This window comes from Neodiprion fabricii, chromosome 1 (genome assembly GCF_021155785.1).
Source record: "Neodiprion fabricii isolate iyNeoFabr1 chromosome 1, iyNeoFabr1.1, whole genome shotgun sequence".
In the NCBI taxonomy this organism is placed as follows: Eukaryota; Metazoa; Arthropoda; class Insecta; order Hymenoptera; family Diprionidae; genus Neodiprion; species Neodiprion fabricii.
In genome coordinates, this window is record NC_060239.1 from 34,100,570 (window position 1) to 34,117,256 (window position 16,687).

Consider the following 16,687-nt stretch of genomic DNA (forward strand, 5'->3'; position numbering starts at 1 on the left):
AAAACAATGAACGTAACCGAATTAAAAGTAAATAGCATTTGTTGGCTGACAAGGCGTTGCAAGCAAGTATCGGATCATCCGTTCTAAACGTCGAAGTGCCAGCAGGATGCGCTGAGAATTCTTGAGCGATGACGATTAAGTGGCATCTATCGTTTGCGCGGTAGCTAATCGCAGGAAACAGTTGTCACTGATGGGAAAAACCTGTCGAGTAATGAAAACAGCAGGATAATCCGGCAGGCTTACGCACGGACCGACGCTTCCAGAGGACACTGAGAGACTCGAATGGGAAAAGCTGGATGCGGCTGATCCCCGCAGCAGGAAACCACCGCACCGCTAACACCGTTCATTCACGGATCGGATACCTTGAAAATTTTCTTTCATAAATGAAACTGGACAAGTTCTTCCCATCCAAGCGGACCCTGACTACGCCGCTCTGATAACATCCGCATGTCGTGAAAACTGGCGTTGCTGCGGGAAATTCTCTCTTGCTCGGGCTTCGAGAAGCGTTCGTTCCTTGGCTGCTTTCGGCGCACCTTTGTGTCAATCTCGACAATAACTCGAGGAGAGATCGTCGGAGATGTTCGACCGATTTTCGGTCCTGGAGCATCGAGCCGGCGGCTACGAGACAGTGGTTAAGGACCGTTCCGGGAAACTGGTCACGCACAGGACTCGCGACAGCAGTCACAATGCGGAGAGAGTATCCTGGCCGGGTGTCAACTGGGATTAGGATCGCAAGTCCGTCACACCTACTACAATAACGTGTTAACTCAGGACCCAGCGGCGTCGCGCGCCCGCGGCCGCATCGCTCGTCCGTAGGGTTTCCGGCCCTGCGGAAAAGTAAACTCGGCCGCTCCGCCATTGCCCTCGCAGCGGGGCGTATTTTCGCTTTGTCGGCACGAGGCGCATGTGCGGACAATCCGGGACACAGATTTGTCTCCCTGAGAATCCTCCGGTCTTCTAATCGTTTTCACTCGTTTTTTCTTCTTCTTCCCCTTCCTCGTCCTACCGAATTCCGAAATTTTAGTCCCGCACGAGCGTCTCTTCCGCGTGGGGATAAAAGCCGTGGAGGCTTACTACGCGGCTGAAGCACGTTCGCCGCAACGAGTCATTATATTTTTTATAATTTTTCATTCTCCTGTATTCACTTGTTTATTTATTTATGTTTCTTGCTCGTCAGACCGCCTCTCGTCGAGATCTGCGGTACGTTATACGTCGTGTCTAATTGCTGGTTGGGCCGAGCAGTAATCCGTCACATTGCCTCGAGTGTCGTCGCGTCCTTGGCAACATAGTTCTAAAGCTTTAAGAGAAAGTTTTAATTATTTATACAAAAACGCGACGCTGGCAAGTTGCGGTGCTATACGAAACGAGAAAATAATATTAAATAAAGAATAAATATAAATATAAAAAATAGGAGGGACCAGAGGGGAAAGCGAAGTGAAAGACTGATGCCCGTGAGTACAGAGGCGAACGTGAACGCGGAAGAGGAAATTTGCAAAATGAAATGGAGAAAAAAAAAAAAAGAAAGAAAAACGTATTTGCAACGCTCGCTAGTTCAGTTAGTTGCGTATAAATAATAATTATGCACTTCTGCACGGCCCTTGCATAGAAACGACCTGCAGACTAAAAGGGAATTGCTAAAATTGGCAGAAACTGCACCACCATTTCAATTAAGTTAGATTTAAACCTATAAACTGCCGGTGCTCACTTGCTACGTGCATACTGAATGTAGGAATGCACTTCCAGCTTAAACTCAACGTGAATAATAATTATATCTCCGCGTACATGGATATATATAACAGGCTTAACGAGCGTTCAACTTACATGTGTGTGGAAAAGACTTTGCTGTATGATCTCCGCACTACTGAAATTCCAACCTTGTTAAAGACGAATGAAATGGCAAACGATGCCTGCAGATACTTAGCCTGGCTTGGCTCGGCTAGACCGACGGTTACACCGCGTAATTGACGTTTCTTTCTCGGGAGGAACAGCCGCGCATGATACGCTGATGCGGTATCGCACCCGCTTCGTAGACGCTTGTACTCTGTGTAATATGTGTACACAAGATGCATATGGTGACATGGGTGGCAATTAAAATTGACAGATCGGAAACCCGAGTAAACCACATCCCACTGAAACCAAGATATTCTTCTAATTACGTAACGGCTCGTCGTTACTGCTACACGGAAAGATTACCGACCGCTGCTCCAAACTGACGAGTTTTTTAAACTCCACGCCACTTTCGCATTTATTTATTTTCCTGTTACGAAACTTTGTCTAAGACGTGTCGTAGTTTTGCGAAAGAACGCACTTCGCACGTATTGCTTCTTCGATTATACAATTCATGAGGTTCGTAATGAAATTCTGAAACATCCGCAGGATAATAACTCACACTGCGTCTAAGACCGAAGCTTGTCAACCACGATTGCCGAGAAAGACAACGGTAAAATGAGAGCTGCAATATAGCCCAGAGTGAAATAGTGAACGAACAATCTCCGACGAATCAGAGTTTGACCTTGCAACCGCACTGATTAAGAATCCTGCAAGCTAACAGCTTCGTTCCATTAAGTGGACAAGCGGCGTAACGATCGTAAGCCGAAGTGGAAGGGAAAAAATGGGATGTTTACCGATCGGAAAGGACGAGCAGGACATGCGGCTGGATGATCCTGCGCCACATGGGGTACGCGTAGACTGCAAGGCGACGGACGGACCAGATGATCGTCTCCTTTGTAGCCTCACACCCCGGACAATAAACCGATGTACTGTATTCGGGGAGAGGACCCAAAGGCAGTTAGGGACTGTCCGACTTAAGGTCTTCTTTCGAACCAACCTGGTGCGAACAAACGGAGTAGCGCCTCAAAGGTTACGGTAATCACCAACGTTCCCGCTCACGCAGCGCATCTTTGTGCATCTGCAGGAGCTGGACACGCGGGCAGCGATTTTAATCTCGCTCTCGCCTGGCTCAGCTCAAGCTTTCAATAATTTTCGGATATTGCGGGATGTGCGAAGGAGCGGAAGCTGCGAGGATCGAGAGATCCGAAATTCGGGAAGAAGAACGTGAGAGTGATTGCTGCTCGTCGATCGTTTCGGATCTATTAGTTTAAGCTCGTCACTGAAGAGAAGCGAAATGCTCTACAAGCGCATTGCTGTAGCAAGCGCAGAAATATGCGAAAATCAGATTTGTACTCTTCTTCTCAGTTTGTTGCAAAAAAAAAAGACCTAGCGTATGTGAACACAAAAAAAAAAAATCGTAGAAACGTCTCGTTGATTACATTAAATGCGGCTTCGATTAACGACTCAGTCAATTCGTTGTTGAATCAAATGACGTTTCCTCCGCTATGTTTGGTGAATTTGTCGAATTCTTTTTTCGCGTGTATAATATCATCGCACAACACCGCATAAGAATCGTATTTCGTTCAGCGCGTAGTCGTTGTCTTCGGTAATGCGTCAGTTTCGCAAGGCTGGGAGTGGAGGATTATACGACAGACGGGGTTAAATGTCGTTAGCTCAGCGTCAGAGGTCGAGTGGCGGACCCGGAAGGGAACGGTGGGATCAGAAAAGTTATGAATAAGCGATCGATGGAGATGATAACCCGGCGATGGTTAACGCAAAAACGCTTTTAGCGTCACAGCGGTCGCTCGGGGTCGGCGTTGATCGTTGACGGGGGTGGCGGCGATGCCCTCGGCTCACCAACACCTCGAAATTCACTTCGACGCGTAATCCGCGCGATAGTCAGAATTAAGCGCAGACAAGTCTGACTGCCCTGGCGTCGATAAATTTCTTGGAAATTAATTAAGGAATAATTAAACCCGGCGGGTTGTCAGACAATCGAGCACCGGGTCAGGTCTCGGTGATTCAGTCACCTTGCCGGTCTACGAAGCGGGAGCGACGACGGAGGAGATTAAGGAAAGATGACGCCAAACTTGAATGTGCCGAGTAACTCGAACTCTCCGGCGAACGGCGAGGAGTCGACTCGTAAACAGCCCGTAATTTAGGGGATGATAATTGAGTATTGAGTGAGCGCGCAGCCCGACGCCTCTCGACTCAGCTAATATTTTCCAATTAAACGAAATTGCTCGCGCCAAAATTGAACCGAGACTCGCTTTACGTACAGTGCGAGATCCTGGGCACGCAGCCGGCTGTACTGCGGGTCCGTACTTGACCCAGTTGACTCGGAGTTTCGGGGACCGAGAGCGTAATGACACGAAGTGATGGACGGCGGTGCCCTCTGACCCGTGTCTAACGCGCAGCAGATGCCACCCACCGACCCCCTCGATAGCCGGCGATCCGCAGGGCTTCCCTCGATGAAGAGCAGCTACCCTCCTTTCTATCTGACGGTATAAATTATGGCCAAGGCGCGTCAGCCGCAGCTTCTTATGATCGATCATTAGACGCTTATTTGCCAGAAAATTTTGCTAAAATTGTTTTTCCGGACCGTTCGCCTGGACGCAACTCGACTGACGGGGATGTTTTTGACGTGATGTTGACCCGCTCGGCTCGCGTGATCTATCCGTATACGGAGCCGGGCTACCTGCCGAGTAGCGTCGTTAATGCTCTTCGGAACAATAAACTGGAACAATTTTCTCCACCGTACAGAACAAACCATCGGAGTGCCTTCCGACGATTCCCCGGGACCGGTACTCCTCCTTGCATATACGGGGCGATAGCCCAGAACACACAGCACGGTGCGGGGGCGCCCTTAGTCCTGCGGTGCGTGTGTACCTACGTACCTGCCTCGGGTTCGGGTAATGCCTTCCACTCGGACCGACGTGCCAGATTAGCTCGGGCATTGTGCCACGGGACTCGGCAACTCACCTTCCAACAAGAGCCCGTTCCTCTCCACCCCGCAATCTGTCAACGCCGCTCAGGGAGAGAGCGATCAATTGACCTAAGTATCCCACACTCAATGGAGCCACCTCGTCTGGTCGCTCGTCTTGGACTGTCTGTGACGATATGGAAAGAAGAGGGTTACGTGTTTCATTCAAACCCAATCGTATTCTTGAAAAATATCTCGACCGATACTCCGTGTGGTACGATCGTCACGATTCAGCCGTCACATTCGCTTTGTAATCCAATTCATCGATCTATTCGAAATACATTTGCACCGGATCGAAGAAGGATCGGTTTTTTCTCTGTCTTCTAGCATTCACGTTCAGCAGGCATTCCACAATTGCATTTAGCCACTTTACACCGCGATATATCATCCCAAATATTGCGGTTCGATAAAAGGCGTCCTGATAATAATAGACAATTTATGTTGAAATCAAATTTGGGACTACTGATATTCGTTGTCACTGGTAAATATTTAGTTTTAAGAATTTTCGATGATTAAGAACTGAAGTCTAACATACGAAGGCCTGATCAATCAAAGGTATCGCATTTTGTGGCGGTGTTTCGACAATGGCACTACGTTGTTGATACCCTCGGTGTCAACGAGGAACACGGAGCTGTTGGCAGAGTTCAAATTGCTTGAAATAGATGGAAGGGAGAGAGAGAGAAAGAGAGAAAGAGAGAGAGAGAGCGAGGGAGAGGGAGATCAAAGGCAGAGCGGAGGAGAATTGTTTCCCGTAAATTATAACCGAGGCACTTGGCCGACTTCTCGTTATGAGTTGTGAAACAAGTTCAATTAAGTAGCTGGCGAGAAGCGTCGCGAACGGCTTCCTCCATCTCCGTTCGGGATTGTGAAGAGAAATCCTTAGGGAAGGAGTCTGGTCGCCCCCGCGATTCGTCGATTGGTTTGAACCGACGGGGTCAGCCCGGATGAACCGGGTAACACGTGTCTCTTACGACCATCCCTGCCGGAAAATTTACGAACCCTTCGATTTGTCACGCGGCCCCGCTTCGCGCGAGTTATTAAGAAAGGATTCCCCCGGTCGTTTGGGGAGCCTGCAGCGCGAACGAGAGTATACATACAGATCGGACGAGGCGAGCGAGGCTGCTCTTGGATCGAATCGGTAACGAGGCGAGAGACACACGCGCGAACTGATGTAAGTGGAAGGGGTGAGAAAAGGCGAGCAACCCTGCAGCAGCAGCAGCGGCTACCTTGCGCCGGGTGTATAAGGCGCTCGATTTAAATGTCAAAATATGAACCCTTGCCGGCATTATTATATGAGCAGTAAGGAAGGTATCATATCTGTATTAACATACTAGAAAGGATACGCGCCGAACGCGAAAGTCTCAATCAAGGAAGCCGGTCTCGAAAGGGGCCAACAGTCGTAAGCACGTGTAACGTATGCACGTATCGCAGGTCCAAGGTGGTGGTGCAGCGTGTAGCGTTTTGTCGGAGCTCCTGCACCGCGACCCCTGGGGCGATGGTCGGTTGTCACTCTTTATTTGGTACCGTTTTTTGTTTCACATTTTTTGCCGGGTCGCGCCGCAGGTTCCGTGACCGACCTCGCGGTTCCCGTTCCCCCGTTCCTCGAGGTCGTCCTGGCTTGACCACCGTCCGTCGGAGATGACCGTCGGCCGAGACCCTCGGCGACAAAGGTTGCCCGGTTGTCACGGGAAGGTGACGAGCCGACAATGAAGATCCCCGCGGGTTTGATTGTCACTTGTTTCCTGCCGATTCTCGCCGATCCGAAATTTGAATATGGAACTTTCTCACTACCCGCGTCTTCCTCGCAGGTATGTTGGTACATAATAATGATCGGCGCAAGGTCCGCGGTTCGACGCGTAACTCGATATACGTACGCCTTGAGAACCTCGCAGGCGTTAATTCGCAGCCCGGGCATAATGTGATCGATTTGTCCCTCTGCGGCAGCGACAGGCGTGCCCTTTGATTGGCAACAAAACCGGCATCGACTGCCAATCACTCGCAACGCGACTCGGATTCAAAATTGTCCGAGACTTCCGGGGCGGTGAAACGCCCCAACGACTGGACAATGTCCAGGGCTCCTTATTGTCTAATTTTTCCCAATTTACGAGCGCCAACGCGTCTTTCAGACCTCGTCAGGGACGCGTCAGTCCGTCGCGTCGACCCTGCGCACGGTATCCGCTTTGTGTCGATTCGCACGTCGCGACGCTGCACTTTTCCGTCTACCCAATTCGTCATCCACACTCGCACGTTAAATTCCCCGCAGTCTTCCGCACGATTTGACAAAAAAATAGACGCGTGTGGCTTATGAAAAACAACCACGCTCTCCACCTCGAATCACGGCAAAAGACTCCGGCAGCTCCCTTCGGTCAGGGATTAGTGACGCGGAAGAAACTGCGGCTGGCCAATATGTCAGAGCTGGCTTTTCAAGCTCCCACGAATCCTATAATAGAATACTCTAATAGAATCCGCTGCACGAATTGAGCTTTGCAAGCTGCACAGGTTATTGTATAGAATCTAGCGATGATACGGAAAGCTTGCAATCGCGATTTACGTATGAAAATCACGGACGAATACTTGATTTGCGAAACAAACGTCCGAAGAAGAATCGCGACTTTGCCTGTCCGCGTTACATTTCGTGGACGTACGGGTCATTTTCGACAGGTCACACTCGGCGTTAATTATGCTGTGATTTTCTTCTCCGCCAAATTGAGCACCGTCCGATGTACGCGAGGGGATGGTAAATTCATACTCGAACGGCTAAGCGGAAGATTGGCTTAGTTGCCGTAGTGGCACACCGCACACCCTGATTACGCGTCACTGCGCTAAACATCTCCGTAAAAGTGGATAACCCCCTCTGCTGGTTCACCGTTTTTTCACTCTTCTCTCTGTCTCCCTCTCTCTCTCTCTCTCTCTCTCTCTCGCTTTCGCTACTCTCGCCTCTTCTGATTTTCGAGAGTGGTCGAGGTACGGCTCACTCACCCTCTAAAGCAACCCCAAAACGATCGCTCGACGCGCAGGTAGGGTGATACCTCTGTAATACAACCAGAACCCACGAAACACAATGGCCTCATCGCGCGGATCTACCGGCTAGAAGGTTTCTTCTCTCTTTTTTTTTTTTTCATACGGAATTTTTTTCCTTCCCGCCTATGATTTGGGTTAGCTGTATGAATAAACATGGCAAAAATTTAACAGGGGTGAATTTACCGGATCGATCAAAATTTTTATTGGGGCGATATACGTTCGTTCCTCCGTTTTCGAATTTTTTCTACTCTTTCAATTTCTCTTTTTCACCTTCTTCATCCCTTTTTCATTCAATTCATCTCGAGAGCTTACGGGGCTTCGAGTATATACGTATTTCTTTCCACGAATCTGAGAAAAGGATTAAAGTGCCTGTACAGGCACGCAACCCATATCTGTATCCGGAGATCGGGGTGCGGCGAGACAAACACCGTGATGTTATTCTTGACAGTATTTGGGAAAATCGGTTGCGTGAGAATCCGCGGAGTGCAGCAGCCGACGGTGAATTTCCGCAGCTCGGCGATCACCCGCCATCCTGCAACAGCGTGGTTGACGGATCGGGTGACGACGGAACGAAGGGGTAGCTCGGCAATTCGGTAGTTGGATTTAATCGATCTCGTTAATCGCCGGTCGACAGTTGGCCGGACTACCGTCAGCTTTTTGTACCCGCGAGACGGATGGCGTCATTTACATTTTGTCACCGCGCCGTGCGCCCCTTCGACTATCATATCTATCACCCCCGCAGCGCAGCGCGAACCGAGGATTGACCACCGGCTCTGAGCCGATTCTCAGTGTTCTGGAATCAGTTCCGAGACCGACGACTCCTCTCTTTTTCAACCAGACAGGAACCCCGAAGTTACTTAGGATAAGAAAGCTGTCACGTCTCGCATCGGCGCGTACATGTGTACAACGGTCGCACTTTGTACGTAACGCGTAATGAATCGTACGCGTACACTTCGCGATAACTAACGTCAGACGAAAAAAGCCAAAGACGTTACGAAATCAACCGAACTCTGCGTCAAACGGTTCAACCGCTGAAATGACAGTTTTTCCGGAAACCACTTTTCCAGGGGATCGTCGGACTGCGCGCTTCTGTATAGGCCAGCTTCTGAACTGCGGTCCAACCGACGTGTTCGCTTTGCATCGCTCATTACATACGAGCATTAGGAATCGCCTGGAACGTCAAGGTTACTACAATAGATGCCTGCGGTTACGCGATGCCCGCAAGAGGAGAAAAATGTGGCTGCATCTATGTCGCACGTGAAGCGTTACGAGGCGTGCGAAATGAGAACGGTTAGAGTAAGAACGTAGATGCGGGAAACCGCAGGCGGAATAAAAAAAATATACGCAATTTCACTAACGTCATCCTTACCGTACATTTCACTATCAACCAATTGACGTTTGCAATGATGCGTAAAGCGATGAAACGGTATTCAATCACGTCAAAATATTATACCAGCTACTACTCGAAATACGGATCAACGATAATCGCTAACGCTATCGCACTTGAGAAAAGTCTGAGACTTTTATCAACTTGCAAAAAAAGAGATATTTCTCTACATATTTCAATACCTGTACACATATACATATTATAAGAAAGGAACGCATTAGCCGATTCGAAAGGACAGATCGATTCCATCTTTTCTGAAAAGAGAAGAATAAAATGTCCGAGTAAGACGTCAACGTTTTTTTGTCACGGACAACAGCAACGGATGATTTCCTTACGAAGATACGAGGGCAGAAACGGACGCACGCACTCACAGAGCGTTGCAGATGCCGATGGGAAGTTGCGGATCGCACATATACCGCGGTGACTGCAGTCCTGGCGATTTTCAATGCCGACATTAAACCTATCTTCCATAGGAATCGCCGAGGTAAGAAAGGCACATCGAAGACCGGGCGAGGGTATAAGCGACAATTGACAGATCCGTCAGTATAGATGACACCTCGAACCGACCAGGTGGTTCGGCGTCATTCGTACCGCTGCGTCGCGGCGACGACTCTGTCGTCGGCATCTGTCGGATAATGCCGGTGGATTATAACAGTAGGACACGGACCCGAGTCTCCCGACATACAGCCGGGGACATATTCCCGGGGAATCTCAACTATAAACAGATCGATCATCTTTCAAAACGGTTCGATGCATCCCACTGAGATGATATCTGTCCCTCCTCACTCTCGTATAGTTAAGTCCGAAGATATAGGTACGTATATTCGCGTGTGAATTGTTCAAGTCTCGTTCGAATATCTCTCAAGATTCCTGCTGAACCATATACCCGTAAAATTGTCAATTTTGAGGTCGCGATCGCGGATACGAGTTGCTTTTCGCAGGGAAAGCGTCTCGTTCGGGTGCAGACTCGGCTCGTGCAAGACATCGTAGACCTTGAACTTTTTTCGCCGACATTCCGCAGTCACGAACGATAATAATCGCACTCTCTCACTTACCTCCCAGGCGTAGTGCGGATTCGCGGGTTCGTGGGCCCACCTCCCAATGAAGGGCCCGAACTTGCTCCCCCTGGCGATGTCTCTGCGCGCCCTCACCTGGGATCCGCTGACCGAGGACCGGCCGACCTCGACTTCGGGCACGGGGGAGACCCACTCTCTCAAGGGTATTTCCTTGGGCCCACGGGTTTCCGGCTTGATATCACCTGCAGAGCGGCGAGATAAGATAAGGAAGTTGCCGAGAGTCTCCCTGACGTTCCGAAAAGGAAGACGCAGGTATACTCACGATACTCGCGGTATTCGCCGGGAAAGGATGCAACGCTCCGTGGAAAATCCTTTCGTTCGTTTTCCTCGTAACTCCAGGATTTGAGTTCGTCTTCCCTGAGCATCGGCTGGGGCTGCTTGTCGAAGGGGGGCCGTTCCATCGCCGCCGGATTGTTGTACTCCTGCTGAAAGGCGGGCCTGGCCTGAGGATACTCCTGGGGAACGTTGTGGGCGCTGGTGGCGTGGCGCGGATTTTGTAAATCTCGATAATCGGGGCTGCCGCTGGGTCGTCCCGAGTTCTCCTCGAGATCCGTGTCCTCGCCACCCCCGCCTCCGCCTCCACCTCCGCCTCCGCCGACGCCCCCGGCCGTGTCGCCCTCGTCGCTGCTTCCTAAAACGAAGAAAAAAAGGTATAGTCTGCGGACCGTAACCTTGAGCCTCGCACGTTTTTCCCACAGTCCGAATTATCATCGGCACGACTGTACAATCTACGCGCGGGACCCGGATCCTAGACACACATCGCGAGGAGCCGCGTTACCGGAGTCCTGGGTAGCGGCGAAGCGGCGGGTCTGCGAGCGAGATATCTCGCGACACCCGAACCTCGAGCAGCGAAGAGTGTTTGGAACGATAAGATTTTATGTAAGTATTTTTATTGGCCGTGCAGCCTCGACCTCGGCGGCGGTTTTGATGCTGCGGTGGTCCCGCCGCGCGTCTTGTCTTCAATGGGATTCACTGCTACGACTACTCCGCAGACTCGAGTGGTCTCCGCGGCACCGCCGGCTTGACGGCTGAAACGTGCGTAGGTACGGATTTGTTTGTGTAAGGCAAGGCCGGATATGAGACGCGCCGTTTAATACGGAACTTATCGCCGAATTGAGAGATATCCGTGCCGTATCTTTTTATCTCGAACAAACTATATTCCGTGTGTCTTCTCTCTTTCTCTCACTCCTTCTCGCTTTCACCCCTCCAGCCCCCTGCGCAGTGACACCGTCGACCCCTTAAACCCTGAAACCCCTGCCTGCACTCGTCAACTTCGCACGGCTGCAACGGTACATGTGCGTACGCCTACCTACGCACGCAAAGATAAAAACAGACACGGACACGGACGCGCGTATCGCCCGCGAACAAACAGCAGCGTCTATACGGAGATAGAAAACAACCTGTGCAATCGAATCCTAAGCAAACTCTACGCGGGAATGGACAACTAAGCAAATACTTTAGATAATAGACGCGTAAGATATCGAGCCGATTATACGTATATGCGGCGCAAGATAGGAATCGCCCGTTGGTTACCGTAGGAGCAGGTGTTCTTCTCATCGTTTACTCGCGTTTCGGGCTGCTTTACATACATAGTGCAGGGTATGACAACTTAACTTTATCGAAACAACACGTACCGTACAATACCGTTTGAAAATCAGAATATTCGAACTCCTTGCACGTCGCGGCAGCTCAGCGGCTGCGGCTTATACGCGACCAATTTCGATTATTGACAAGCGTCTCGATGGTTGACGGGTAGGAATTATAATCCTTATCTCTCCTCGGCGAGGAGCCAAGAAGCCGCGAGGCGTTGATCATGCACGCAGCCGTGCGTACATTATGCATCTACGCTCTAATAAACGTGTTTGCGTTCGCCGATATACGTATAATTGTTTTCGTGACGTCTCAAGGGGCGCCTGCAAGATGACTATTGTCGAACGGTATACGCGTGTGTGTGTGTGTGTGTATATATATATATACGAATGCATGAGTACCGTTGTCCCGACACGCCCCTGGGCCCACAGCCCCACGTGACAAAGGGAATCCCCCCTGCCCCTCGCAGACCCTGTCTCAAAATACATCGTTATTAACGGGATGAAAAATCACCCCAAAATCTCAAATTCCAATCGTGATCCATGGCCAATGCGAACAACTGTTTACCCACTCCGTCTGTTATGGCTATAATACAGGCAGCAGCTATGCGTGCATTACCTTCCCTAAACGCCGGAAATATCGCTTCAAATCCGCGTTTCTATCCGACGGCAAGAGGGGCGTCGATTCGTTTCATAACGTGGAATGGGACGAATTTCGAACTGAGATATTTAAACGAGGCGAGAGAAGTGAGAATGATCCGGGGGAGTGGGTTAAGTCGTTATCGATAGTATCCGTATTCGTTCCAGTAAACTCGAGCTAATCCCGTATCCTGAGATGAAACTTACCCCGTCGATAGACTCGGGCATACAAACCGCGGGCCGAGTATCGAGATGACGGTGAAGTCGGCTCGGCGCAGCCTCTTCCGTGTGTAGAAAACCGTCCTAATCGTCGGGGCAAACAGATTTTCGGCAGTAGTTTGGCAGGATCAGAGCAGTCGCTGAGCCGGGGGTGAAGATCGTAAAGACGAGAGCTGATCCTTGACGACGCGTCAATCGGCATGCCCCTCGCGCTATCACAACACTTCTGTATAGCTGCTCTCAATATTGCAACAATATTTATAAACCCTCGGGGGTCTTTGACTCCCGGGTGACTCGAGTGCCGTGCTTGCGGCAGTCGGACGCGTACAACGCGGCGAGCCGCACTTGACTCCGTGGCATCGTTTTACGCGCCACCCGCCCGGCAGCAGCAGTCCGCACCTACGCGAGGAGCTACTACTATACAACTACTCCGCCGATTAACTACACGCGGCGCGTAAGTTACTTGCCCTTGACTCTAGCGTAAGCCGGGCTGAAGAGGCGGGTTGATAGCTTAGCCGATAGGCGCCGAGGGATCGAAATTACTCGATGAGAAAAAGTTCCGAGCATACGGCGTGACGCGGCCAAGGTATTCGCCGGATAACCGGAGATTCGCTGCGGAGCTTTCGCGGAAAAGCGCGATCCAACGAGTGTCCGGAGGTCAAGAGTGCGAGTGACGACAAATCGCGGACCTGCCCACCCACTACGTCTCTCCTTTCGAGATTCTCTGAAAGCTGTACCTACCGAGGGAAGGTGGAAATTTTCCTAGCCAGGACATTTCTCCCGCTACCCGATGGAGGGGGGTGGGAGAGGAGAGGGGATATATCGCGACGAGTATCCTGCCCAGCACCACCGCCGAGCCCCGGAAAACCCGTGATAATTAAGTATAATAAATTAGTAGAAAAGGGCGCAGTACTTGATGAAGTAGGCGACGATCGCACCCGTCGCGCGTTTGCTAACACGAGGACGTAAACCGCAGTTTAACCGCATTACAGGACATCCGTCTCGGCGCGATATTGCACAGCCGTAATGGCAACGAGACTTACACCTACTCTGAACCAGTCCCTTGTAGAATTTAATACACTGCTCCCAATTTTATCCTTCGGATCCGCCGATGCAAAGCCCAGTTACGATTGGGTGCGTACCGCGCGTGACGAAAAAAATCCGCATGCGTGGCAGCGTGAATCTCGGACAGCTGATCGTTCGTTTACAACGGGTGACCAGAATCGTGACAATCTTTGGCTCGGCTCACCGCGGAACCGGTCTTCTCGGGAGGAAATTTAAATTCCGCACATTCGAGGCTACTTTGAATCGTATGTTCCATGGAGGAAACTGTTCGATCAGTTATTTCAGTCTGAAATTTTCCGTTATCGCATTTTGTATACGGAAGAACGAGGTATAATATTGACAAAAATCCGCTCGGATATAAAAGGACCGCGCGTGATTTACTCGAAAACGACGCAATATCTGAACGATAGGCGTATACCTACGTATTATAACAATAAACGTGATTGTAGATTATACAACAGCGATTACACAATTATCTGGAATGTTAATTAGTTCCGTAAGAACGAAAACAATGTACGAACGTATTACGCCGATCTGGTTTTAAGATTCGGTTTGTTCCGACGCAGGGTGAAAAAAGCCAGAGGCGCGTAATCGGCGTTGAACAAAACATACGTTAATTAAGCGATTATTTCGATAAGCGCTCCAGAAATCGTTTCCGATTTCTTATCCGTTGGTATCCAGGCTTGTACCCAAAGAAAAATAAGAATCACTGGAAAAAGAAAATAAGTAAAAAAATGAAAAGAAGCCGCAACGAATACGGTCGACTTTCATCGCGATCAACTCACCACCGCTCGATGCTTTGTAGTCAACCATTGGCGAGCCGGAGCCGAGACCCTTCATGAAAAATATCGGATGAACCCGAGGTGTCACAAAAGTCACAAAACGTCAACACATCTCACTGGCGAAAACAATTCTCGATCCAACGCGGCGTGACTCGTAATTGATTAGTTGAAAAAAATGTTCGGCAGTATCACAACAACAGGTATTCACAAACTTTCTTTCTCTCTCTCTCTCTCATTCTCTCTCTCACTCTCATTCTCTCTCTCACCCTCACCCTCACCCTCACTCTCACTCACACTCTCTCTCTCTCTCTCTCTCGCTCTCCGGAAATATTGAAACAAGCCGGAATAATTGACCGCGGTCACTGCGGTGTCGAGTATCCAATATCGAGGAACTCGCGATTCCCCGGGGGGTGGTTTTTACACAGCTGTGCGGAGTTGTCGCTGCGTAGAGGCGACGAGCGCGCAGAGCCGTCCGTCCCTCTGCACGTGCTATGCGAGCTGTGCCGTGTCGGCCGGCTCTTACGAGACTAGAGATCCGAAATCTGTTGAGAAGAGGATGGCACGGTTCCTGGGGGAGCCCGGACAATTCCTGGGAGTGGCGAGCCGTCGGTCTCGGCTCTGGTTGGCCCACGGGCGGAGCCACCCCTATCGCTCTGCCCCCACCACCGCCGCAGCATCCCCTGTCACCGAGCGAGACGGACGCCTCGTGGCTGGACCACGTACGTATCTCGGCGGCTGCGAGGCGAAGGAGACGGAGAACGCGAGGCAACCCGGGACGCGCGCCGACGAAGGACGAGGAGACCTCAGGACCGGAACAATCGATGCCCGCCTGCCACCTTATTGCGCACTCCTACACCCGGATACTGATACCAATATCCTCTCATTCGCCACGACCCACGACTTCGATACGCGACGCGAACTTTATACGATAGGCGTACGGCACGTGGAAAATTATCGTTACGCAAGCTTTCGTAGCGTCCCACTATTTTTTGCTTACTCAATTCGTATCGTCGTTGCGTGATTATTTAACCGAAACACAGGAGCGTCGGTTTTCTCCGCACATTGATTAATTTCATTCGTCTCTTCTCGTCCTTTATTTAAACCACAGTTGGTGGCAACTCTATCTTTAACCGTATGTATCGATGTTCGTTTGATACAAATATGGCGCGACAGCTGTCACGGATTTACCTAATTCGTTTGGAGAAAATCTTTTCATTTAGACAAATTGACTTTGATTTCATCAGCGAAACATAACTTTTTGATAGCGAAAGGAGGAGATAAACTTTTTCTAACGGGTTTACGTACAGCTAAAATTTAATTACTTCTCTATAGTATTTTGATTTTCTGGGTCTACCTGCAACGTGAATTTTGATGAAAAATGAATAAACTAACTAACAACGAATTTCGGGACAGCTGACGCATGGATCTGTTGTGACACTATTATTTTATACGTTTAAATTTTCACTATAATTAATTCACCTTGCATACCGAACGCTTTGAATTCTGAAACCAAACTAATCACAACTTAATGAAAATTACACCGTGACTCCATTATCACAGATATATACGTATTTATGTGAAATCGTAATTTATAATGAAACTAATTTTCAGTTTGAAAATAATTCCCGCATATAGAAATTTTGAATAGTTCCGAGAGGGTGATTGTTCACTCTCGAACAAGCGAAATAATGAACGAATCGTAATAATATCCACCATTTTACTATATTTCTCTTCTTCATTTTTTTTTTCCTCACTGTGTGAAACGGTCGACGGTTAGATTATATCACAAAAACAGGAAACTGCAAACTGCGCCGCTTTGTCTTAATTGGGTACAATTTTTTACGGTCTCTTTAATGTGGGTAATATAAATGATTGCAGTTACTCAAAATTAGATAAATACATCTGTCAGAAATTGTAAATGAAATCTTAAAGTAGATTTTATATTTTTTCAATCCTCACACTTCACACGAATAAAATTCGAGTAACGTATACCTGATTTGAATTTAATACTCTCAGAAAATGATTTCGGTCTTTAACGAGAATTTGATGTAATGATTTTTAGTTCATCTAATAAATATTCTGCGAATTGGGCGCCG

At 49.3% G+C, this 16,687-nt stretch overlaps 1 protein-coding gene across 2 annotated transcripts in view; it reads right to left on the reverse strand.

The window, feature by feature from the left end:
* LOC124187171 (histone-lysine N-methyltransferase MECOM-like) overlaps positions 1-15,089 on the reverse strand; it is a 32,532-nt gene extending 17,443 nt beyond the window's left edge. For both annotated transcript variants that reach the window (XM_046579505.1, XM_046579495.1), the window contains exons 1-3: positions 14,595-15,089; positions 10,560-10,928; positions 10,277-10,479 (exon numbers count right to left, since the gene is read on the reverse strand). In XM_046579505.1, coding sequence (XP_046435461.1) covers positions 10,277-10,479; positions 10,560-10,928; positions 14,595-14,649 — 627 coding nt within the window. In that variant the 5' untranslated portion in view covers positions 14,650-15,089. The remainder of the gene's footprint in view (positions 1-10,276; positions 10,480-10,559; positions 10,929-14,594) is intronic.
* Positions 15,090-16,687: the final 1,598 nt, after the last annotated feature.